General features: G+C 41.4%; 1 protein-coding gene across 13 annotated transcripts in view; it reads left to right on the forward strand.

The window, feature by feature from the left end:
• Window positions 1–24,786, forward strand: part of NCOA6 (nuclear receptor coactivator 6) — an 82,303-nt gene that overhangs the window by 23,325 nt on the left and 34,192 nt on the right. For 11 of the 13 annotated variants that reach the window (XM_066234588.1, XM_066234587.1, XM_066234594.1 and 8 more), the window contains 6 exons: window positions 1,945–2,100; window positions 8,814–8,936; window positions 17,799–17,924; window positions 19,540–20,379; window positions 22,408–22,554; window positions 23,612–24,728. In XM_066234588.1, coding sequence (XP_066090685.1) covers window positions 1,945–2,100; window positions 8,814–8,936; window positions 17,799–17,924; window positions 19,540–20,379; window positions 22,408–22,554; window positions 23,612–24,728 — 2,509 coding nt within the window. The remainder of the gene's footprint in view (window positions 1–1,944; window positions 2,101–8,813; window positions 8,937–17,798; window positions 17,925–19,539; window positions 20,380–22,407; window positions 22,555–23,611; window positions 24,729–24,786) is intronic. The other 2 variants (XM_066234595.1, XM_066234597.1) reach the window with 2 other exon arrangements.

Raw genomic sequence — 24,786 nt, forward strand, 5'->3', positions numbered from 1 at the left:
GTGTCACTTTAGTTATTCATTGATTGCTTCTCATATATGCCTTGATGAGGGGGGCAGGGCTCAAGCTGAGCCAGTGACCCCTTGCTCAAGCCAGCGACCTTTGAGCTCAAGCCAGTGACTTGGGATCATGTCGATGATTCCACACTCAAGCCGGTGACCCTGCGCTCAAGCCAGATGAGCCCACGCTCAAGCTGCTGCCTCCAAGTTTCAAGCCTGGGACCTCAGCGTCCCAGGTCAACGCTCTGTCCACTGCATCCCCACTGGTCAGTCTGGGTAAGTTAACTTTCAATGTATGATGGTTTTGGAGTTGGTAGGGGCTTTAGGCAACATGTAGGCACTTCCCCCTCTGTGAATATTCCATATTTTGAGAATAGATATGACTATATGACCATTTTAGTATTGGAATGTATAACTGAATACAAAAATATTTAATTTAACTGAGTTTTAACAGAAGGCAAAATTATTTTGTCTGGACTTGTTTATTTTTTAAATCTTTGTTTTTAATGATCATATATATTGATTTTACAGAAAGAGGAGGAGAGGAAGGGGGATGAGAAGTATCAACTCATAGTTGCTTACTTTAGTTATTCATTGATTGCTTGTCATATGTGCCTTGACCAGGCAAGCCCAGGGCTTCAAACAGTGACCTCAGCATTCCAGGTCAGTGCTTTATCCACTGCGCCATCACAGGTCAGGCACAATAAAAAAACTTTTTTTTTAACAGTGTCAGACAAAGCCTAGCCTGTGGTGGTGCAGTGGATAGAGCATTGACCTGGAATACTGGGGTTGCTGGTTTGAAACCCTGAGCCTGTCCTGTCAAGGCACATATAAGAATCAACTACTACTTTCTCTCTCTCTCCTCTCTCTAAACTCAATAAATAAAATCTTTTTTTAAAAGTTTTTATATTAAAAAAAAAAAAAAAAGTTTTTATATTGCTAACTGGACCTGGGATTTGCTTTCCATCTGTAAAATATAATTACAAACAACATTACCTCCTCAATTAGTTTTTGTGTCTATTTTAAAAAACATGTCCTGAAGTTTGCATTGACTTTCAGACTTGCTGAAATGTAATGTTTTCATATGCTAACTGAAGTTTGGTTGTCAGATTTATGTTGTTTTTCCCCCTCAGTTTGGTGTGCTTCAGTGGAAATTCTACTTTTGTTTAGGAAAAGATTTAAAAATCAGAGACATAAAGAATCAAGACTTAAGCCCTCCTTAAACTGAAATATTTTTGGACAATGGAAGAAATGTTTTCTCCCTGTCTTTATAATTATCTTCCAACAGGGATGCTCAGTGAATATTTAAATGAGTATTATAATTTCAAATATTTCATTTGAAGAATTAAAATTGCTTAATTTTTTACCTATAAATTACTAATATCCTTCATAACCCTGTTTCTTTAAATAAGCTACAGATTCCCTAGTATTCTATAACTGGCATATCTGTCAATTGAATTTTTATAGAATTTCACTTGAAATTGGAGACTTCTCAGTTCACATACATTGAGCTGAGCCCAGAAGTAGACATTATTCTATTAATTTAAACTTAACCTGTGTCCTCTCATATATTTCTTACTCTTTCCATTTATTTGTCCTGCTTTCCATTTATTCAGTTTCCATGGGGTAGCAGGTCCTGCATTGGGGTTTTGGCATATATTATCTTAGTTAGCACTCACAATCTCATGAAGTAGCTTTTTCATGGTTTTAGAAAAAAGAAAGGTAATTTTCAGATAGATTAAATAACTTGTTCATGGTCACCCAGATGCTAAGTGGTAAAGCTGGGATTAGATTTGAAGTCTATCTAACACCAAAGCCTGAGCTTCTCAGCTACTCCAAGCTGGTGCCCTGCCTTGTTCTTTTACTTTTTTGTTGTTGTTTTGTTTGTTTCATGTCTTCTGGTGGCTAAGAGATTACTAATATTATTCTCTTTCTTTCAAAACCAAGAATCCAGCAAGTTAAAGGTACAGAAGGTGGAGCCATGGAACAGTGTGCGTGTGACATTCAACATCCCCCGGGAGGCGGCGGAACGGCTACGGATCCTTGCTCAGAGCAACAACCAGCAGCTTCGGGAGCTGGGGATTCTCTCTGTTCAGATTGAAGGTGCCCATCCGGACCCAAATCTTAACAACAGCAGAGTGTAGCATGATTTCCTGTGCTGCTTTGTCTGTTCCTCTTCTCCTAAGTTTCAGAGTGTCACATAATTTACGTGATCTGTGCTTCGCATTGTGATACCTTAAGATAAAGAGGGATAGAGGCTTTGGTTGGGTCCTGATGTTTCAGCATCTGTAGCCTCGGTCTTCATCCCCCTGGTGACTTTGGCTGTCAGCCTCTCAGGCTCCAATTGTACCGGCATCCTGACCAGGAACTCATTTATCTTTTGAAGAATATCTAATTTCAGTTGCTTCCTTCTACCAGCTAAGCCTTAGTTTTTATTTCTTTTTTCATCTAACAGAGATTAGGAGGCCCTAAACAATTCAACAGTTCTTTTATAGCAGTATTCAGTTTTCAAATATTTTGCCAGAGTGATCTTTTCAAAATGAAAATATACTACCCATACACACAGCTTAACTTCCTGTGATGGCTTGCTATTGTTCATAGAGTCAAGACCAAAGTCTTTATCATGACCTCAGGCTTTGTGGGGTTGACTTCTACCTTTTTAATCCAACCTTACCTTGTACAACTCTTCACCTTGCTGTCTGTGTTCCAGCCTTTCCAGCTTTCTTTTGGAACCTTGAATATGCATTTCTTCTTCCTGCCACAGGTCCTTTGCATTGATATCTTCTCTATATGGAATTTCCCCTTTCCTTAGTTAACACCTATTCAGCCTTCCAGTATCAGCTTACATCTTCTTGATGTATTTTCTAAACTTGACTCAACCAGAGTTTTTTGTTATGTGTTCTCATAGAAGTCTGGATTTTTTTCCCTCAGACCATTTATCTCACACTTTTATTAGAGCAGTTATTTGATTATTGTTTTGTTCCCTCATAGACTGCAGGCTCGAGTAGGGTAGCCACCATGTCTTGTTTTGCTTACTGTTGTATCTTTGCCTGCCATGTTTTAGGTTCTTCAGTGACCATATGTTGAACCAAAGCAAGGGAAGCACAGATAGAATAGCACCACTTTGTTTCAGCACTCCGAATACACTGCTAAGTAAAATGGCGCCCTTGTTTTTCTGAACTTAAAAAGAGCTCATGACCTTGGTAGGGCAGACTAACCTGTGAGAGGTGTAAGTACCAGGTATGGGGGAGCACAAGGAAGGTTCTATCTTTGGGTGCCCAGTGAATTAAAACCCTCTCCTGCCCTCTTATGTTGATCCAGCAGGTGGCAACCCAGGATTCTAGCATTACATCCCACTGGTGGGCCACGCCCTCCTGACCCTGTGCTGGCTTAGAACCTAAATACCCCACTACATCAGCAGCTGAGAAGGCTGACATTTTGTATATAAAAATGAATATTTTGTGCAGTTAGGATTGTAGGGTGCTGTACCCCAGAAGGGACAGTACCAACAAAGGTTATTTAGAGAGGGTGGTAAGTATCACCCGAGTTAAAAGGGCTTTGGTAGTTAGTGTTTTTCCCTGGAGAGAGGAAATGTGTTTCTTCTCTTAATCAGACCTACTTCCTACAAGGACTTAAAAGGGTGAGCTGCCGGCTCCTCTTCATTGTGACAGCCATAAATTAAAACGTAAGTATCAGCAGGAGACAACATAGAGAATATTCATTTCTAGAAGTTGAGAAATTCACATACAGCAGAAAGGAGTTCTTTAACTTTTAGGTAACGTGTGTGTCCCTGGGTCTCTCCATATTCCCTGGGCATTCAGACAAGAGGGAAAGTAGTGGTGGCAGCAGCTGTTGCTTTTGTGAAATTAATAGTAAGTTGATTCCTTTGTAAGTTGTAAGGGGAGGAGTTGCCCCTGCCGGGTGTCTGCTGCAGGGGTGCAAGGCGAGGCTGTGCCCCAGTCTGTTCCCCAGTGAAGCATACTCCCTGTACTTTCCCTTTTTTAGTATTGGCAGGGAGTTGGGGAGACATCTATTTTGAGGGCATTTTGTGACCGTTCTATAAAGTTATGGTGATTTAAAGTAAGAGTCTACAAATTTTTTTTAACATTTATTTATTGATTTTAGCTAGAGAGGAAGGGAGGTAGAGAGATAGAGAGGGACAGGAGCATTGATCTGTTTCTGCATGTGTCCAGACCAGGGATCGAACCGGCAGCCTCTGCACTTTGGGGTGATGCTCCAACCAACCAAGCTATATGCCAGGGCCACAGACTTTTTGTGAAGGGCAAGAGAATAAATCTTTTTGGCTTTGTCACGACAGCTCAACTTAACTGTCTGTAACGCAGAAACGCCATAGGCAGCGTGTGAGTGAGTAACTGTGTCTGTGCTCCAGTAGCACTTCATCTAAATCAACAGGCTCTTGCCTGACCTGTGGTGGCGCAGTGGATAAAGCATCGACCTGGAAACGCTGAGGTCGCCGGTTTGAAACCCTGGGCTTGCCTGGTCAAGGCACATATGGGAGTTGATGCTTCCAGCTCCTCCCCCCTGTCTCTCTCTCTACTCTCTCTCTCTCTCTCTTTCTCTCTCTCTCTCTCTGTCTCTCCCTCTCTCTCTCCTCTCTAAAATGAATAAATAAATAAAAATTTAAATAAATAAATAAATAAATAAATCAACAGGCTCGATTTGGCTCTCGGGCTGCAGGTTACTCCCGACAAGTTTGGGAGCGGGTAGTGTCTAACACGTGTTTTGCTTTTTTTGTTTTGTATTATTCTTTAAACACTTAGCTTATATGTAGTTGGCAATTAGGGGAATAATAGCAGTATAATGTGGAAAGTGTGTTTATTCATATGTGATTGTTCCTGGTCAGGGGAAGCTAGAATAGTGGGAATGGAAGGATAATTATAAGAAATAAAAGCCTTTAATTCAGCAACTACATAGGTGGAAGTCTTTTTGACTTTACTTGAAATTTAGAACTTACTTGAAGGAAATTAAGAATGAGAACGTACACTCAGGTACAAAGTGCATGTCCTGGGCCAGCCCTGTCCGCGCCAGCGTTTTGGGCTCTTGTCTCTACCAATTTTTGTTGTTACAAGAACTCTGGTTACAGAGCCACCTGCGTTTTGAGTTTGCCCCAACAACATTTTTCTCAAAAAACCAATTGTCTTCAGTGTGAGATTTTATAGAATGTGAGGTTTTTCAGGAATGCATTTGTCCTGTAGGAAAATTCTGTGAGGTTATTATGAGGTGACTATTCATCATATATTCGCTAAGTAGCTTATGAGTGCGTACCATGTACCAGGCACTGTTCTGTGTATAAAGGATATAACCAGGGTGGATTTACAGCTTATCATCCAAGTCAGGATGCTTTTGAGAATAAAAGAGGGTACTGTTAATAACTACCCTGAGACAACAGAGAGGACTATGGTTACCCTTGTATGTGATGTGGGATGCAGGCAAGAAAGCAAGTGATGAATAAGTATTTGCATGGGATGTGCTCTGGAGAAATAACAAGTGTTCTGAAAAGGGTGACCTAACCTTGGATAGATGGTTAGAGGAAGCCGTTCTGGGCATGTGATATTTAAGATTACGTGGAAAGTAAGGCATTAATTTATGTGTGAGTAGTGCAGGAGACTGTTCTAGACAGAGGAAACAACATGTGCGAAGGCCTTGTGGTAAGGAGCAGGTTTGTCTACCTAAGAAACTTAAAAAAATGCTATGAACCCTGAATCCTTTCTATCGAAGGAGAAAATAGTGTGAGTTGAGGTTAGAGAGGTAGGCAAGGACCACATCTGGGCTGTCCTATACAGTAGCCACAAGCCATATGTGGATGTTGAGCATTGGAATGTGCTGTAAGTGTAAAATACATACTGGAGTTTGAAGACTTAGCTCTTCCCAAAAATAATGTATCTCATTAATAATTTTTTATATAAAATTGATTCTCAGCCTTTTGGCTAAGATCAAGTATAAAATAATTTTTATATTCATTATATGGTGAAATAATACATTGGATGTATTGAGTTAATAAATAAAGGATATTACAGTTAATTTCACCAGTTTATTTTTACTTTTTTACTGCAGCTTCTAGAAAACTTTAAATTACATGTGTGGCTTGTATTATATTTCTGTTGAGCAGCACTGGGCTAGATAAATTAAAGGCATTGTATACCCTATTAAGAATTTTGGCTTGCATTTCTAAAGCAGTGGGAAGCAGTGGAGTAGTTTTAAGCAGAGAAGTGACATGATCTGATGTTCATTTTAAGAACAATACTTTTTCTACTTAGAATGTCTTAGCATGTTCAGTATATTAATAGTTCTTTCCTTTTAGTGGAAACCCTCAAGATCTGTATTTCTCTTTTACTCCTGACTCCATAGGCAACTTAGAGCATCTTGTAGCCCCTGGTGATCAGTCTCTTAATGGTAGATCCCCTATGACCAGTCTACTTGCCTGGTTAAAACAGAAAGCTGATGTACATCAGTGACAAGACACAGGAAACTGTTGTGCTCTCCCTAGCTTCCTTCTTTATCATCTGGTTCTGTAAGGAAGGACTTCAATGAATGCAACCTCTCAACTCCTCAGCCACAGGCCAGCTATACTTTTATTTGTCCACAAGATGGTGGTGTTCTCCAGAGTAACAAGAGTCAAAGGTTTGGATTAAAGGTGGAAGCATCCCAAAACTTATTACAAAGACCTTTTTATCATTAGACCAAGTAAGATTTAAGTTGTGTCTAAATTTAAGGTACACTCAATTGGAACACATTACCTACCGGGCTATTGTGAGTTTCAAATGAGACAAAATTTTATAAACATTAAAAATCATATGCATGCCTGACCACGTGGTGGCGCAGTAGATAGAGCATCAATCTGGGACACTGAGGACCCAGGTTCAAAATCCCAAAGTCGTCATCTTGAGCTCAGGCTCACCAGCTTGAGCGTAGGATCGCGGGCTTGAGCCCAAAGGTTGCTGGCTTGAGCAAGGGGTCACTGGTTAAGCTGGAGACCACCCCATCAAGGCACGTATGAGAAAGCAATCAATGAACAACTTAAAGTGCTACAACTACAAGTTGATGCTTCACATCTCTCTCCCTTCCTGTCTGTGTATGTGTGTGTGTGTGTGTCTCTCTCTCTTTCTCTCTCACCTGCAAGCGCACTGAAAAAAACAAAATTCTATGCAAATGTTGGCCTAATCATCAGATGTCTTAGAAGTAGATTAGTAACAACCTATCTACACTTATTTTTTTCAATTAAAGGTAATATAAACTATTATATTAGTTTCTTGTGTGCAACATAGTGATTAGACATTTATATAACTTACGAAGTGATCACCCCACTAAGTCTAGTACCCACCTGATGCCACACATAGTTACCACAATATTATTGACTGTATTTCTACGCTGTACTTTACATCCCTGTGACTATTTTTATAACTGGAAATTTGTACTCCTTAACCCTCTTCACCTTTTTTTCACCCATCCCCCCCACCTCCCTCTCACCTGGCAATCACCTATTTGTTCTCTGTATCTATGAGTTAGTTTCTGTTTCATTTGTTCTTTTATTTTGTTTTTTAGATTCTACGTATAAATGAAATCATACGTTATTTGTCTCCCTCTGACTTCTTTCACTTAGCATCATATCCTCTAAGTCCATCTGTGTTGTCGCATATTTCATTCCCTACTTTTTTATGGCTAAGGTATACGCCATTGTATATATGATCACATCTTTATATGTCTGTCTATTGGTGAGCACTTAAAAACCTATCAACTCTTTTTTTTTTTTTTTTTTTTACAGAGACAGAGAGTCAGAGAGAGAGGGATAGATAGGATAGGAATGGAGAGAGATGAGAAGCATCAATCATCAGTTTTTCGTTGTGACACCTTAGTTCTTGATTGCTTTCTCATATGTGCCTTGACTACGGGCCTTCAGCAGACCAAGTAACCCCTTGCTTGAGCCAGAGACCTCAGGTCCAAGCTGGTGAGCTTTTGCTCAAACCAGATGAGCCCATGCTCAAACTGGCGACCTCGAGGTCTTGAACCTGTGTCCTCAGCATCCCAGTCCGACACTCTATCCACTGTGCCACTGCCTGGTCAGGCCCTATCAACTCTTTTTTTAACTATTCCCCCCCCCTTTTTTTTTTCATTTTTCTGAAGCTGGAAACGGGGAGGCAGTCAGACAGACTCCCACATGCACCCGACCGGGATCCACCCGGCATGCCCACCAGGGGGCGATGTTCTGCCCCTCTGGGGCATCACTCTGTTGCATCCAGAGCCATTCTAGTGCCTGAGGCAGAGGCCACAGAGCCATCCCCAGTGCCCGGGCTATCTTTGCTCCAATGGAGCCTCGGCTGCGGGAGGGGAAGAGAGAGACAGAGAGGAAGGAGAGGGGGACCTATCAACTCTTTATTGCATGACTTTCTCGTTTGGATATCTGTTTATATTGCAGTTACTGAAAGGAAAATAAGATTTTGCTCGCAAATATTACAGTGTCCCTATCCCATTCTTTCCCTTCACACACACCTTTGTTGAACTGGTTGAAAATAAATATTCAGAGACCCGAGCTCTCTGCTGATGCTTTGCATCATTAATCCCTGCCCATCTGCTGTATTACGAGAACTGGTTACTGTCTTCTTGTGCTTCGTGTAAGTAAACCTGTTTAGATGAGGTTGAAGAAAGACCCATATAGTTTTGAATCCACCATTTTTGTGCTGGTAAACTTACCATAATTCTTCAAAAATAGAAAACCACAACTCTTGTGTATCTGTTTTTAAACAAAGCTTGCATTTATTCTGATGATTTCCTTTTTATAACTGGACTGTCATTTTCAGGAGAAGGTGCTATCAACCTGGCTTTGGCCCAGAACCGAAGCCAAGATGTGAGAATGAACGGACCTATGGGAGCTGGAAATTCAGTTAGGATGGAGGTGGGATTTCCCATGGCAGGTGGTCCAGGTGAGATCCCATGCAATTGTATGACATTTTACTAGTTTCCTTTTATGGCTTATTTGCTAATGTATGATCGTTTGGGTCCTGCAAGATAGGCAGGGGTTCTTGGCACACTTCTGTTTACTAGTTGAAGAAATCAAGACATGAAATTGCTCTTGGGAAGCTGGCTAGAGACTCAGAGCGTGAAGCATGTAGTCTTTACAATCTTGTAGGTAAATGAGCACTGAACAATGCAGCAAACAGTTATTAAGTTCTTGTGTGGTAGGACTTATGCTAAGTATTAGAAATAAAGTATTTTCTACTCTCTGGGTGTTTATAGCATACTGGAGAATGTAGCTTTTTGACCCCCACTTTCTGTAAGGCCAAGAATTTGTGAGCTATGAGTTCTAGCATGCTTATGTGAAATCTAAAAGTATGTAGGAAAATATGCCTTTTCATATACGTAGAACATGAGAGTTACACATTATTTGCTAAACTTCCTAGTAATCCCAAAATTTCTTTAGAGAATGCCTTCAACCTTTGTGAATCACAGAACATTAGAATTGAGTTGGCTCTCTCGTTTGAAATTGAGGGACCCATGGAGCTCACAGAAAGGAAGCAGCTTGTCCAGGATCAAGTAGCAGCAGGCTCACCGTCTCAGCTCTCACTCCCAGTTCTGGGCGCTTTCCACTGCACTAGTGGATTTCATCCTTTTTCTGCTGCAGGACCTTTTATTCAAATAAACCAGAAAAGCAAAGGTGCTGTGGTTAAAGCAGAGTAAGCACCTGAAACCAGACTCAGTCATTCACCTGTCCACCTACCACAGCAGCTCTTGAAATGCAAGAGACTGGAGAAACTCAATTTATAAGCCATTGTTCTAAACAGTAGCTGAAAATTTGATCATATAGAATTAGACTAGGTTTTTTTTTTTTTTTTTTTTTCATTTTTTCATTTTTCTGAAGCTGGAAACGGGGAGAGACAGTCAGACAGACTCCCGCATGCGCCCGACCGGGATCCACCCGGCACGCCCACCAGGGGCGACGCTCTGCCCACCAGGGGGCGATGCTCTGCCCATCCTGGGCATCGCCATATTGCGACCAGAGCCACTCTAGCGCCTGAGGCAGAGGCCACAGAGCCATCCCCAGCGCCCGGGCCATCTCTGCTCCAATGGAGCCTTGGCTGCGGGAGGGGAAGAGAGAGACAGAGAGGAAAGCGCAGCGGAGGGGTGGAGAAGCAAATGGGCGCTTCTCCTGTGTGCCCTGGCCGGGAATCGAACCCGGGTCCTCCGCACACTAGGCCGACGCTCTACCGCTGAGCCAACCGGCCAGGGCTAGACTAGGTTTTTATCTTGACATTGCCATTTAGTGGTTACCTCAAGCTGGACACTACATCTCTTCAAGCAACAGTTTCACCACCTATACCATGAGATATTGCGTATAGATTATAGTGCCTATAACCTGTTGAGCTCATGCTTGAAGGTGGATAAGCCATCTGGTAAACATTTGCTGAGTTCCTATTATACATCAGGACTTGTGCTGTTGAGCTATTATGGAGTACCATACAGTGGACGGAAAATATCCAGCCTGGTACCTGTGATAGGGAGTCAGTAGATACAGTCAGTCGATACAGTTTTCCATAGAAGTCTGAGCATTTGGTGTTAAGGCAAATGCTTGATGAGAGATTACAGGCGGCCTTGTTGCCACTAGTGAAAAACCAGAGTCAGAAGAGCGGGAAGAGCCCAGCAAGGTTGCATGTAGTTAGTGAAAGAATGAATAGCATAAGATGAGAGTCAGGAAATCTGGGTTCTAGTCTCGATTCCTGGCCAAATGACTCAATATTTACTGGCCTTAGTTTCCTGTCAATGGACTTAATTAATTATGTCATAGAAACAATGCTATCTATAGATCCCTTCCAGCCTTAAAATGTTCAGACCCCATTAAACTGATATCAGCATACTAATTGCAAGCTCTCCTACTATCTGGCAAATAGCTCTTTTAATATCTGATTAGTATCTGGCAAATAGCAGGCATACTTACTAAGCACATCTGGAAAGTGAGTATGAATTACAGCAATATATGTAGTTCGTTGTCATAGGAAATTTAGACGCTTTAGTTTGAAGTGAGGTTAATTTAGTGAAGGCCACTGATTGTGAAAAGATATATAATAGAAAGTTTCAGGAATAAGGAGTTAGTAATGATCTGTAGTCACAGTAACATCTTTACCTCTAATCGTTTTTCACTGCCAAGCATACTTCAAGAATGTTTTTTTCTGTTGTCCATGGGGACCTTAGATTCAATATTAGGTTAAACTAAGCAGAGAAATCTTTCTGAGGAAAGGTACCTTAGCATCCTATAAAATAATAATAAAAGACTTTGGAATTGTGTATCTAGAATGTCTTAGATTGTAAACTTTTCTCTGTTGGCATTGGCAACAGAAAGCTAACTGATGAGCTAAAGTCTTTTGTAATTAAAACCATATTCATAGCCTGTTTTTTACCCATAGCTTTAGAGAATTTTAAGATTAGTGAGGATATCATAGTAGTCATTGAGTTGTGGTTTCTCAACCTTGTCACTATTGCTGCTTTGAGCTGATAATTCTTTGCTGTGGGGAGCTGTCCAGTGCATTGTGGGATGTTTAGCAGCATCCCTGGCCTCAACCTTCCAGATGCTAGTAGCACTACCACCCCTTCTTTCCAGCAGTGCCAATGAAACTGTCTCCAGACATAGCTAAAATGTCCCCTGACGGGCAAAATTCTGTTCCCCCCAAAGATGTGAACCATGGATCTAGTCCAAATTCCCACCACTATTGGAATGCATTTTATAGTACAGGGAGTCCTCAGGTTACGACACAGTTCCGTTCCTACGATAGTGACATAACCCAAATTTTGGTGTAAGTCAAAACATACCCTAGCCTAACAAACAACACTTGCGCTTTTAACAGTCTAAAATAGCATGAGTGGGTGTACTGGGGGATGCCAACTCCCTCACTCATACACTGTGTTACTGCATGTTCTTCCGCTGGGCGCAACCAAACTAGTTCACCCACGTAGTCCGTAAGTAGGACGCTTAATAGCATAAGCTGAAACACTCGCGTCTTAATTTTTTAGTTTTTATGGGAATGAGCATTGTAAACTCAAAACGTCATATGTTGAGACTGTCGTAACCCAAGGACCCCCTATATTGCTACTGAGCATGCAGCCAACATGTGCTTGAACATTTCTGAGTGTAGGATGCAGATTGTAGACTAAGAAAACCTACTTCTTACCTCCTAAGAACTTTCTTACTGTCTAATTACCATCTTTGAGAAATGGATGGGGTTCCTAAGAAATAAATCCAGTTTCAACAGATAAACATTTACTGAACTGACCTCCTCAACTACAAAACACCTAAAAATGCTGGATAAAAATATAACATTTAATGCACAGTTGAGCTTATAAGAATGTAAAGAAAATCCCCAGGGCAAGAAAGAAGTCTAAGAAGAAAATTTAGATAGCAGTAAACCAATGAGAATATTCTGCAGGGATCTGAATCTTAATGGCCAGGAAGGGATAAAATATGAAGCCTTGCCTTGGGTCCACATAGAAAGTTAGAATTCAGAATCCCTCATGCAGCCAGAATTTTTAGTGACAGACAACAATTTTTATCCCCTGACATAGGAAGACAAATGCAAAACTTGTCTCTCTTGGCTTGGGCTCCTTGTTGGGGGTGAGGGAAATATGGTTGTGGAATTGTTTCCTCTACCACCATGCATGTTGGACATTTAATATATGTATTATTGAAATGACCCAGAAAAGGCCACACTAACTAATCAAATGGTTCTAAACTGATAATAATTGTTGGAGCTCTGGTGAGGTACCATTCTCAACCCACTATCAAAACATAAAGAGAACTGAGGGGGTGGGGGACCAGAACTTCTAGAAAATTTTTAATTATTGAAGTAAATATCATAACTTATTCAGCAAATTAGAATTGGAAGCTGAATTAGAAGGTGAATTTGAAGAAATTACCCAGAATGCAGCAGAGAAAAAACAAAAGAGATGGAATATGAAAAAGGTCAAGAGACATGAAGGATAAAATGAGAAGGTTTAACGTAAGTCTGAAAAGAGTTCCAGAAGAAGATGAAGACATTGAGGAGGGACTAGAGTCAAATAGAGAATGGCTAAAATTTTTTGAGAGCTGGTGAAAGAAAGGAGTCCTCAGATTCAGAAGCCCATTAATCCTGAGCACTACAAATAAAAATAAATCCACATCAGGACACCAAATTATAAAGCTACAGAACATGAAAAGCAAAGAGAATGTTAAAAGCAAGTCAAAATAAAAGATAATTATTTACAAAGGAAAGACGGTCAGGCCCACAACTATTTCTCAACAGCAACATTGGAAGCCAGGAAACGTTGGAATAATACTTAAAGTGATGAGAAAATTATTGACAGCCTAGAGTTTTAAACCTAGCTACATTATCAACAAAAGTATGAAATAAAGACCTTTTCAAAGAGACTAAGAGAATTTACCATTAACAGACCCTTGCTAATTGAACTACTCAAGGATGTACTTCAGGAAGAAGAAAATTGAACCTAAGAAGGAAGAAATAAGAGCTAAGAAGGAATGGTGAGCTAAATAATTGGTAAACCTGGGGTAAATATTTCTAAATAAGCATTGACTTATTTAGTATAATGATCACTATATATTGTCTTAGACTTTAAGTCAGATATGTCTGTTGGCATTTTAAATATAGTCACTAAAATAATTGAAATAGAGGGTAGAACTTCTAAGCTATTGGTGGAGGGATAGAAAGAAAGGGCATGATGAAAAAAGTCAATCCACTAAAATTCAGGAAAACTGCACAGAAAAAGAAGGGTAAAGAGTAGTGGTATCATAAAATGATAAACCGAAATACTAATTAACACTAAAGTAATTAAAAACAATAATAAAGTCAAATGGATTATGAACTCATAAAAAGAAAGTAATCAGATTCAGTAAAGAAATCAGACTTAGGCCCTGGTCGGCTAGCTCAGCAGTAGAGTGTCAGCCCTGCGTGTGGAAGTCCTGGGTTCAATTCTTGGTCAGGACACACAGGAGAAGCGCCCATCTGCTTCTCTGCCCCTCCCCCTCTCCTTCCTCTCTGTCTCTCTCTTCCCCTCCCACAGCCAAGGCTCCATTGGAACAAAGTTGGCCTGGGCGCTGAGGATGGCTCCATGGCCTCTGCCTCAGGCACTAGAATGGCTCAGGTTGCAAAGGAGCAACGCCCCAGATGGGCAGAACATCGCCCCCTGGTGGGCATGCCGGGTTGATCCCAGTAGGGTGCATGCGGAGTCTTTCTGCCTCCCTGCTTCTCACTTCAGATAAATACAAAAAATTAAAAAAAAGAAATAAGACTTAGCTTTGTGCTCTTACAAAAAAACACAAATTATAAGGACTCAGTTCATAGTTAAAAGGATGGGAAAAAGTGAAAATTGACCAAGGAAAGGGGAAATAACTTTTTTTTTTTTTTGAAATAACTTTTATCAGCTAAAACAATTTAAGATAAATTTGCCGGACTGGTGGTGGCACAGTGGCTAAAGCGTCAACCTGAGACACTGAGGACCCAGGTTCAAAACCCCAAGATTGTTGACTCGAGTGCAGGCTCACCAGCTTGAGTTATGGGGTCACTGGTTTGAGCGCCCGATTAGCAACATGAGAAGCAATCAATGATCAACTAAAGTGATGCAACTACAAGTTGATACTTTTCATCTCTCTCCCTTCCTCTCTCTCTCTGACTCTCTCACCAAGAAAAAGAAAATAAATTAAGAAAAGATCAAAAGCTCTATGGAGGATAAATAGGACCACTGTATGGTGTAAAAGGAAAAATTCACCAGAAAGATAATTAAATTTTTATGTTCTTAATAACCTAGCCTCTAAATATGTGAGACAAAAGTGGAAAGAATTACATGGAGATAGCAAATCTTAGGGGAAATTGTAACACACCTCAGTAATTGATGTATTGAGCTTATAAAAAATTAGTAAGGATAAAAAAGTTTGAATAACACAATCAACATGGTTTGATATAATGGGTATACAGTTGACCTCGAACAATTCAGGGGTTGGGCACCATCTACCCCTGCAGTCAAAAATCTGCGTGTAACTTTTGCCACCTCAAGAACTTAACTACTAATCGTCTTCTATTGACTGGAAGCCTTACCATTAACATAAGTGGTTAACACACATTTGTATGTTGTGTCTGTTATATGCTATATTCTTATGATAAGTTAGGTAAAGAAAATGTTATTAAGAAAATCATAAAGAAGAGAAAATACATTTGTAGTACTTACATATTTATTGAAAAAAATCTACATATTTATGTAAGTACTTCTATGTAGTTCAAAACCATGTTTGAGGGTCAACTGTGTATAGAAATCATGCACTAATAATTCAAGGATTCTTAATCTTTTCAAGCATAAATGGAACATTTATATAAGTTGACCATGTATTATTCCAAAAGCAAGTTTTAGTAAATGCCAAATATTGGTACCACACAGATTATGTTCTCTAACCCATAGAGCAATTAAGTCACGTCAGAAACTAAAAAAACTCTAGAATATTCCATATTTTTAGAAATTAAAAAAATACGTTCTGAATATACAATGATATTTTTTTGAAATCAATCATGGTGGACATTAGCAAATATTTAAAATGGAATAATGAGAATAGCACATAACAAAATTTGTAAGATGTGGCCAGTATAGCACTTGGAAGAATATGAAACCTCTTCAGATCCTTATAGTAGAGTGAAACATCAACTGAAAATTAACAAGCTAAGTGTCTGGCTTACGAATTGAGAAAAAGAACAGAAGAGTAATAATTTAGGAGGAAGGGAATAATAAAGATAAGAGCAGAAATATGTAAACTCAATTAAAAAAGCCAATAGAGCCTGACCGGGTGGTGGCGCAGTGGATGGAGCATTGGACTGGGATGCGGACGATCCAGGTTCAAGACCCCGAGGTTGCCATCTTGAGTGCAGGCTCACATGGTTTGAGCAAAGCTCACCAGCTTGGACCCAAGGTCACTGGCTCGAGCAAGGGGTTACTTGGTCTGCTGTAGCCCCACGGTCAAGGTACATATGAGAAAGCAATCAATGAACAACCAAGGTGTCGCAACAAAAACTGATGATTGATGCTTTTCATCTCTCTCTGTTTCTGTCTGTCTGTCCCTTTCTATCTCTCTCTCTGACTCTCCCTCTGTCTCTGTAAAAAATTAAAAAAAAAAAAAAAGCCAATAGACTAGGGAAGCGAAACCAAAAGATGTGTCTTTGGAAAGACAACTAAAATGATGAACCTGATAAGACAAGTAAAGAAAAAAAAGAGGCTCAGGCAATGCAAATAATGGGGGGGGGGGGTGCGCACACCTTAAAAGGATGTATTGTATAGTATGTGAATTATGTCTGAATTTTTAAAAAGAACGGGAAAAAAGGGTAGTCCATGAATAACTTTATGCTAATAAATTTGGAAGTATTGGCAAATTAAGAATTTTCTTAAAACTATAATTTAAACAAAACATATAATAAGATGTAGAAAACTTGAAAAATTTGTCTACTTAAGAAATTGAAATAATTAAGAATGTCTCCCTATGAACCAATTAGTATAACCCACAGGCCCAGCTGATTTTACAGGTGAGTTTTACTAAGTATTTAGAGAACAGATAGACATTTTTCCAGAGCATAGAAAAAGAGGAAAGATGCTTTCCAACTCATTTTGAAGTTATTTTAATCTTCATTCCAAAGTTAAAGAACAAGAGGAGAAGATAATTATAGGCTGTTATCACTTACGAACATAGGTGCTAAATCCTAAAAAGTCTAACAGTATCAGAAATTAGAAAGATATGGAGCCTGACCAGGCGGTGGCACAGTGGATAGAGCGTCGGAATGGGATGCCGAGGACCCAGGTTCGAGACCCCGAGGTCGCCAACTTGAGCGCGGGCTCATCTGGTTTGAGCAAAAGCCCACCAGCTTGAACCCAAGGTCGCTGGCTCCAGCAAGGGGTTACTCGGTCTGCTGAAGGCCCGCGGTCAAGGCACATATGAGAAAGCAATCAATGAACAACTAAGGTGTTGCAACGCGCAACTAAAAACTAACGATTGATGCTTCTCATCTCTCTCCGTTCCTGTCTGTCTGTCCCTGTCTATCCCTCTCTCTGACTCTCTCTCTCTGTCTCTGTAAAAAATAAATAAATGAATAAATAAATAAAATTTTTTAAAAAAGAAAGATACGGAATAAGAGGGGTTCCCAGCCATCTATTTGGAGTATAAATTGATATAACCACTCGAGAGCAGTTTACCGATATCTAGTATGAAGGTGCTTATACTTTAAAACCTAGCAATTCTAATTATATAGTATGCTCTCATATGTCCACAAGAATACATGACATTACAAAATGTTAAGTATGAACAGTTATGGTAAGAGGGGAGTGGGAACCTAATATTTATCAACTGGAGAATGAGTGTATGGGTTCCATAAAATGGAGCACTATTATGGCAGTCAAGATGGATAAAGCTCAAATAGTAATATTAAGTGAAAAAGGAAACTGAAGAATACATATAGTATGGTGCCACTTATATGAAGATTAAAAGCATACAAAAACTACAGAGCAGTTTACCTACGTATGTAGAGAACATGCATGGAACTGTTAAGGGGAACAATCCTGAGATGAGAGAGAGGAAATGGAATGAGGCTGGGAAGGAATAGGGCTCTGCTGTATATGTGCATATGTATCTCGAGGAGATAGGACAGAATGCTTATATACAAGGTAGATGATGGTACAGAAATCTTTCATACTTTTTCATATTCTTGAAATATGTCATTTAAAACAAACATTTTGCCAATTCCAGTACTCTATTCTAGGGATTTTTTTTCCTCTAGGATTAAGACTGACCAGCCCGGCCACTGTTAGGATACCCCAGGGTGGAAATGTGTCCTCCACCGTGATGGCACCAGGCCCCCATTCAGAGCTGCAGCCCAGGACCCCTCGCCCTGCTTCTCAGTCAGGTAATGACCTCCAGTCTTTGAGGACCAGAGAGGTTAGAGCTCCCTCTACAGATCAGTATAAAATTTAGCTGTCTCTGATGTAATTCTTAACTGCCCAATTCAAATGCTACCTTCTTTACAAAATCTGCCCTAATCTCTTCAAGTTAAAAGCCATCATTTCCTTCTCAGAATTTCTCATTATTCTCTCATCAGTTTTACCCCACTATTCCCAAGAATGCATTCCGTGGCTTACTTAGTCCTGCAGAGAATTCTAAATGGTGAAGTAAATTTGGTAAATGCATCATCCTCCTGGAGATTAAAAATTAATATATTGGAGCACTGAAAGTTCTACAATGAAGAAACCTGTCTAAAGTTGTTAGGTCTAGGCACTAGCTGGGTATCTCAGTTGGTTAGAGCATCATCCTAATACATCAAGTTTGCAGGTTCAATCCCTGATCAGGGCACATAAAAGAAGCAACCAGTGAGTCTGACCAGGTGGTGGCACAGTGGATAGAATGTTGATGTGGGACACCACTGAGGACCCAGATTTGAAACCCTGAGGTTGCTGGCTTGAGTGTGGAATATTAAACATGAGCCCAAAGGTCGCTGGTTTGAAGCCCAAGGTTGCTGGTTTGAACAACGGGTCACTCGCTCTGCTGCCCCCCCCCCCAGTAAAGACACATATGAGAAGCAATCAGTGAACAACTAGAGTGACACAGTACAAGTTGATGCTTCTCATCTCTCTCCCTTCCTGTCTGTCTCTCTTTCACTAAAAAGAAATTAACTCGTAATGCATAAGTGGAACAACAAATCTCTCTTCCCCTTTCACCCTTTTTTTATCTTCCCTCCTCCCCCCTTTTTCTCTTACTAAAGAAATCAATCAATAAAATTTTTTAAAAATAATTTTAGGCCCTGGCTGGTTGGCTCAGCAGTAGAGTGTCGGCACGGCATGTGGAAGTCCTAGGTTCAGTTCCTGGCCAGGGCACACAGGAGAAGCACCCATCTGCTTCTCCACCCTTTCCACTCTTCTTCCTCTCTATCTCTCTCTTCCTCTCCTGCAGCCAAGGCTCCATTGGAGCAAAGTTGGCCCGGGTGCTGAGGATGGCTCCATGGCCTCCACCTCAGGCACTAGAATGGCTCCAGTTGCAATGGAGCAATGCCCCAGATGGGCAGAGCATCGCCCCCTAGTGGGCATGCCAGGTGGATCCTGGTCAGGCGCATGCAGGAGTCTGTGTCTCTGCCTCCCCGCTTCTCACTTCGGAAAAATATCAAATAAATGAATGAATGAATGAGTGAATGAATGAGTGAATGAATGATTTAAAAAATAAACTTGTTAGGTCCAGTGTTTCCCAAACCTAACTGACTATGTTTTGTTTTCTTATAACACTAGTTCCCAGAATATGCTTTGAAAATACCACTCCACATTTTGTTTGGTTCTTCTGTCCACTTTGAATCATAAGCTCTATTTGACAAGATTTATCTTTGTTGTCTTGGTGCATGGCTTTGTATATAGATGTTCACAAACATTTCATTGACTAGTACCCGTAGATTTTACTCTGTATTTGCAGAATTGCGAAGACTACTGCTCTAGAATCTAAGTTGCAATTAATTTTTGCTTTGTTGACTGTTTAAACAGATGCAATGGATCCACTCCTCTCTGGGCTCCATATGCAGCAGCAAAGTCATCCCTCAGGACCTTTAGCGCCCCCACACCACCCGATGCAGCCTGTCTCTGTGAACAGACAAATGAGCCCAGCTAACTTTCCCCAGCTGCAGCAGCAGCAGCAGCAGCAGCAACAGTTGCAAGCAAGACCCCCACAGCAACATCAGCAGCAACCGCCACAGGGAATCCGACCCCAGTTTACTGCCCCAACTCAGGTGCCTGTTCCTCCGGGCTGGAACCAGCTACCTTCCGGGGCCCTTCAGCCTCCTCCAGCCCAGGGCTCTCTGGGCACAATGACTGCAACCCAAGGGTGGAAGAAGGCGCCCTTGCCTGGCCCAATGCAAGCGCAGCTCCAGGCAAGACCATCCTTAGCCACGGTACAGACACCTTCCCACCCTCCCCCTCCGTATCCCTTTGGCAGCCAGCAAGCCTCACAAGCCCACACAAACTTTCCTCAGCTGAGCAACCCAGGCCAGTTCACAGCTCCTCAGATGAAGAGCATGCAGGGGGGGCCCTCCAGGGTCCCGACCCCCCTGCAGCAGCCCCACCTCACCACCAAGTCTCCGGCCTCCTCACCCTCCTCCTTCCAGCAGGGATCCCCTGCCTCCTCCCCAACGGTTAACCAAACTCAGCAGCCGATGGGACCAAGGCCACCTCAGAATAACCCGCTTCCCCAGGGATTTCAACAGCCTGTCAGCTCTCCGGGTCGGAATCCCATGGTTCAACAGGGAAACGTGCCCCCTAACTTCCTGGGGATGCCACCGCAGCAGCCGCCGCCTCAGGGGCCGCAGAGTTTACATCCGGGCCTAGGAGGTGAGGAGCCCTGCAGCTATGTGTGCTGGTAAATGAACTGGAGATAGATCTTAGTGCAACTTCAATGTGGAGATAACGGAGGGAGTGAAATAAGGATGTAATTATTTGCTTTTGTGGGTATAGTGGTGACATTTGGTATAAATTAGTTAACTTGATGCATTATGCAGCACCTGACTGGTTATGTTTAAGCTAGCCCTCTGGATAAAAATGCAGGTAAAATTCAATATAGAGTTGTTCATTTTGTTTTCAAATTATTTTTGCTTGATGTTGTACTAGTAAATTAAAATGTCCAGAAGAAACATGCATTTTATTAACAACTTATACTGCTCAGCTGTAGAAAAGAAATAAGATGATGCAATAGAGCAAAAATGAAAAAATAAATAGAGGGTCTTATTGGGGAAAAGGCCCTTCTAGTTTTCAGTTTTGATAATAATCCTAAGTTAGTAAGATAGCATGGTATCTGTTAAGTTTGATTGAAGTATTAAAGGGGAGTAAGTTCAGAAATCATTGACTTATAGTTTTATAATGCCAATGCCTGCTCCTTAGAGAGGGAGTTCCACCAGTTATACCTAAAGGCCATTTATTTATTTATTTTGTAAGGTGCCTCTTGTATGAAGAAAAAGCAATGGAGCTTAATGTGTGAGAGGTAAAACGATTACAGTAAAACTTATCCATCTCCATGTTTATTATTTATTCTTATTAATCATTGACTAGTGCACATGAATGTGCTTGGAGCTTTTCACTAAGGAATAGAGAGGGTCAGTAATGCTGTCATCTGGTAAACATACCCCCACCAAAAGACACCCATTGCCTACCCAGAAAAAACCTTGCATCTTTAGTGCAACATAGCAAAGGCATGTTCCCATGGTTTCTGGTGAGATTAAGTTGCTCATCAGTCTTTTCACTCTCTTGCAATTAATTTTATGGACGTGCAGGCTCTAATATTTGAATCCTAAGAAGTTTTTAGAAAATACTAGAATGTTTCAGCTCCAAACTTCACTGTTCTGGGCATCTAGCCCTGGGTCAGTGGAAGCTGGGTTGTCCCTCCTGCAAATGTGATTTCTGATTTAATTACAGTGGAAGCATGCAAATGGGGACGTGTCACTGCTAAAGAAAGGACAAATACATATTTGTCTACAAAGTGTTTTTCAGGACATTTAAAATTTGGCCCTTAAAAAAATAAATGGACTAATACAAAAAAGCATTTAAGTGAGCTTTAGGTCTTGATGCTTTCATTGAGCAGATGATGTGCTCACCTAGGTGATCTGGCCACATCAAGGCCTACATTGTAAACAATGAGTGGGTTCTGAGATTCTCCTTATTACAGATTTTGAAATTAAACCTTCCTATAAAGGAAGTGATACTGTAGTGAGATCCCATTAGAGCATGGTGTTTGGTACCATGGCTGTCGGAATTACAGCAAGCGCTGTGAGGGGAAGGCGGCATGACAAAGCCTCACTTTGAAGCTCCTATGAATCATGTCTAATTTTTTGTCTTTTCCCAAGAAACAAGCACAATATTGGGGGGAATTTTTCTACAAAGGAGATTGTCATCGATTTCCCTCAATGGAGAAAAAACACTATCTATGCTTAATATCAGGACCCAGCTTTTGTTTTATAGTATTTTGTATCAATTTGTTTGACTATGAGAGAATTTATTCCATTGGTACTGGTGTTAAAGAATGTAAAGTTTTGGGGTTCACTCTATTACAGAGAAAAGTAAAGAGCTCTAAACCTTGCTGTGACGTGGCCTCAGATCACATTTAGGGAGCAGATTGCCATCTTTTCCTTGGCATGTTCTAAGTGTAAATTTTTTAGTATTTCTTTTTCATTTTGACAATGCTCATGTAAGAGATTGTGTTGATTTTTTTAACCATCTTTCCCAACCTTATTATTAAAGATCTTACCAGTGTGACAGAGAGCTAAGCCAGTGGAGACTTCATGCAGCTCATCCTTCCTTATTCATTCCACATCTAAGCAAGAGTATGAATTTGCTAGGTAACTGCCTTACTCATTGTTTTCTATTAAGGAATGCCTAAACGCCTCCCACCTGGCTTCTCAGCAGGACAGGCCAATCCGAACTTTATGCAAGGTCAGGTGCCTTCCACCACAGCCACCGCCCCTGGGAACTCAGGAGCCCCTCAGCTGCAAGCAAATCAAAATGTCCAGCATGCAGGTTTGTTTTCTGTGATTTATTAAGCAGACATTTAATGAATATTGTGATAAGCAACATAGATAAATATAAGTCCTGGTCTCTCCCCTTTATTTCAAACTAATAAATATGAATTATTCTATCAAAAATAGGTAAAATGTCTCAGGAACCTAGAAACACCTAAGGAAAGGAGATGAAACTTGAGTTCCATGGCCCTGGCCGGTTGGCTCAGTGATAGAGTGTTGGCCCAGAGTGGTGACATCCTGGGTTCAATTTCCAGTCAGGATACACAGGAGAAGCGACCATCTACTTCTCCACCTCTCCCCCACCCTCCCCATAGCCATGGCTCAGTTGATTCAAGGGCGTTGGCCCTGGGTGCTGAGGATGGCTCTGTGGAGCCATCATCTCAAGGCACTAAAAATAGCTCAGTTGAGAGCATCAGACATCAGCTTCAAATGGGCAGAGCATTGGCCCCACATAGGAGTCACCAGGTGGATTCCGGTCACACATGGAGGATGCTGTGCTGTACCCAAAGAGCACCAGGAAACAGCACAAATTCTAATTGAAGTTGGCCATCACTTTGGTCAACCCCACTCCATAATCTCCCGACATTCCCTCTGGAGCCCACTTTGACACCACAGTTGGAGGCTGAGACCCAAGCAGGCCTGGAGGATGGACCCTAGCCATCGGTATAGGAAAAATTCCTTTGGCTAGAAACAGATTCAGTGGGCTATGGGGTACAAGTCATTTTAAAATAATGAGATGCTTCCTTGCTCTTGATTTAACCTGAAAAAAATTAAACTTTATTGCCCTTTGAAATGTTATTTTTATGTTACCAAGTAGGAGTAATGAAAAGGATTATTCTTCTCTGTTGTATGGTTGTTGAGACTGTAACAATTGTTTTATAGTCAAATCTCCTACTTTAGAAAAACCCATAGAAAGTATCTCAAACACAGCACATTTGTTTATGTTGGTCAGTAGATATATACATGATGGGTGTTTTTCTAATTAAGGTAATTTGAGTATCTTGATACTAATAAGATAATAGTATTTCTTTTTGAAACTGCTTTTTTTTTTTAAGGTGGTCAAGGAGCTGGTCCTCCTCAAAACCAGATGCAGGTGTCCCATGGGCCACCAAATATGATGCAGCCCAATCTCATGGGAATTCATGGCAACATGAACAGCCAGCAGGCTGGTAGTTCTGGGGTTCCTCAGGTGAACCTGGGCAACATGCAAGGCCAGCCCCAGCAGGGCCCACCATCTCAGCTGATGAGCATGCACCAGCAGATCGTCCCCTCCCAGGGCCAGATGGTCCAGCAACAAGGAAGCTTGAACCCCCAGAACCCTATGATTCTTTCAAGGACTCCGCTTATGCCGCAGGGCCAGATGATGGTGAACCCTCAGAGCCAAAATCTTGGGCCCTCGCCCCAAAGGATGACCCCACCGAAGCAGATGCTTCCCCAGCAAGGCCCACAAATGATGGCGCCGCATAACCAGATGATGGGGCCTCAGGGGCAGGTTTTGCTCCAGCAGAACCCAATGATAGAGCAAATCATGACCAATCAGATGCAGGGGAATAAGCAACAGTTTAACACTCAGAACCAATCCAATGTCATGCCGGGACCAGCACAGATCATGAGGGGACCAACTCCAAACATGCAAGGAAACATGGTACAGTTTACGGGACAGATGTCAGGACAGATGCTGCCCCAGCAAGGGCCTGTGAACAACAGTCCTTCTCAGGTTATGGGGATTCAGGGGCAGGTCTTACGGCCACCAGGGCCCAGCTCACACATGGCCCAGCAGCATGGTGATCCTGCTACTACTGCAAATAATGATGTCAGCTTGTCTCAAATGATGCCTGATGTTAGCATGCAACAAACCAACATGGTCCCCCCCCACGTGCAGGCCATGCAGGGAAACAGTGCCTCGGGAAACCACTTCTCAGGCCACGGGATGCCTTTCAATGCACCTTTCAGCGGAGCACCCAATGGAAATCAAATGTCCTGTGGTCAGAATCCAGGCTTTCCAGTCAATAAGGATGTCACACTAACAAGCCCATTGTTGGTCAACTTACTGCAGAGTGACATCTCTGCAGGCCATTTTGGGGTAAACAATAAGCAAAATAATACCAATGCAAATAAACCGAAGAAGAAGAAACCTCCTCGGAAGAAGAAAAATAGTCAGCAAGATCTAAAGTAGGTTTTGATAAGTTTTGCCTCAAATCTTATTTATTTCTGTATGGACTTCTTTTGA

The sequence above is a fragment of the Saccopteryx bilineata genome, chromosome 6 (assembly GCF_036850765.1).
Source record: "Saccopteryx bilineata isolate mSacBil1 chromosome 6, mSacBil1_pri_phased_curated, whole genome shotgun sequence".
Lineage (NCBI taxonomy): Eukaryota > Metazoa > Chordata > Mammalia > Chiroptera > Emballonuridae > Saccopteryx > Saccopteryx bilineata.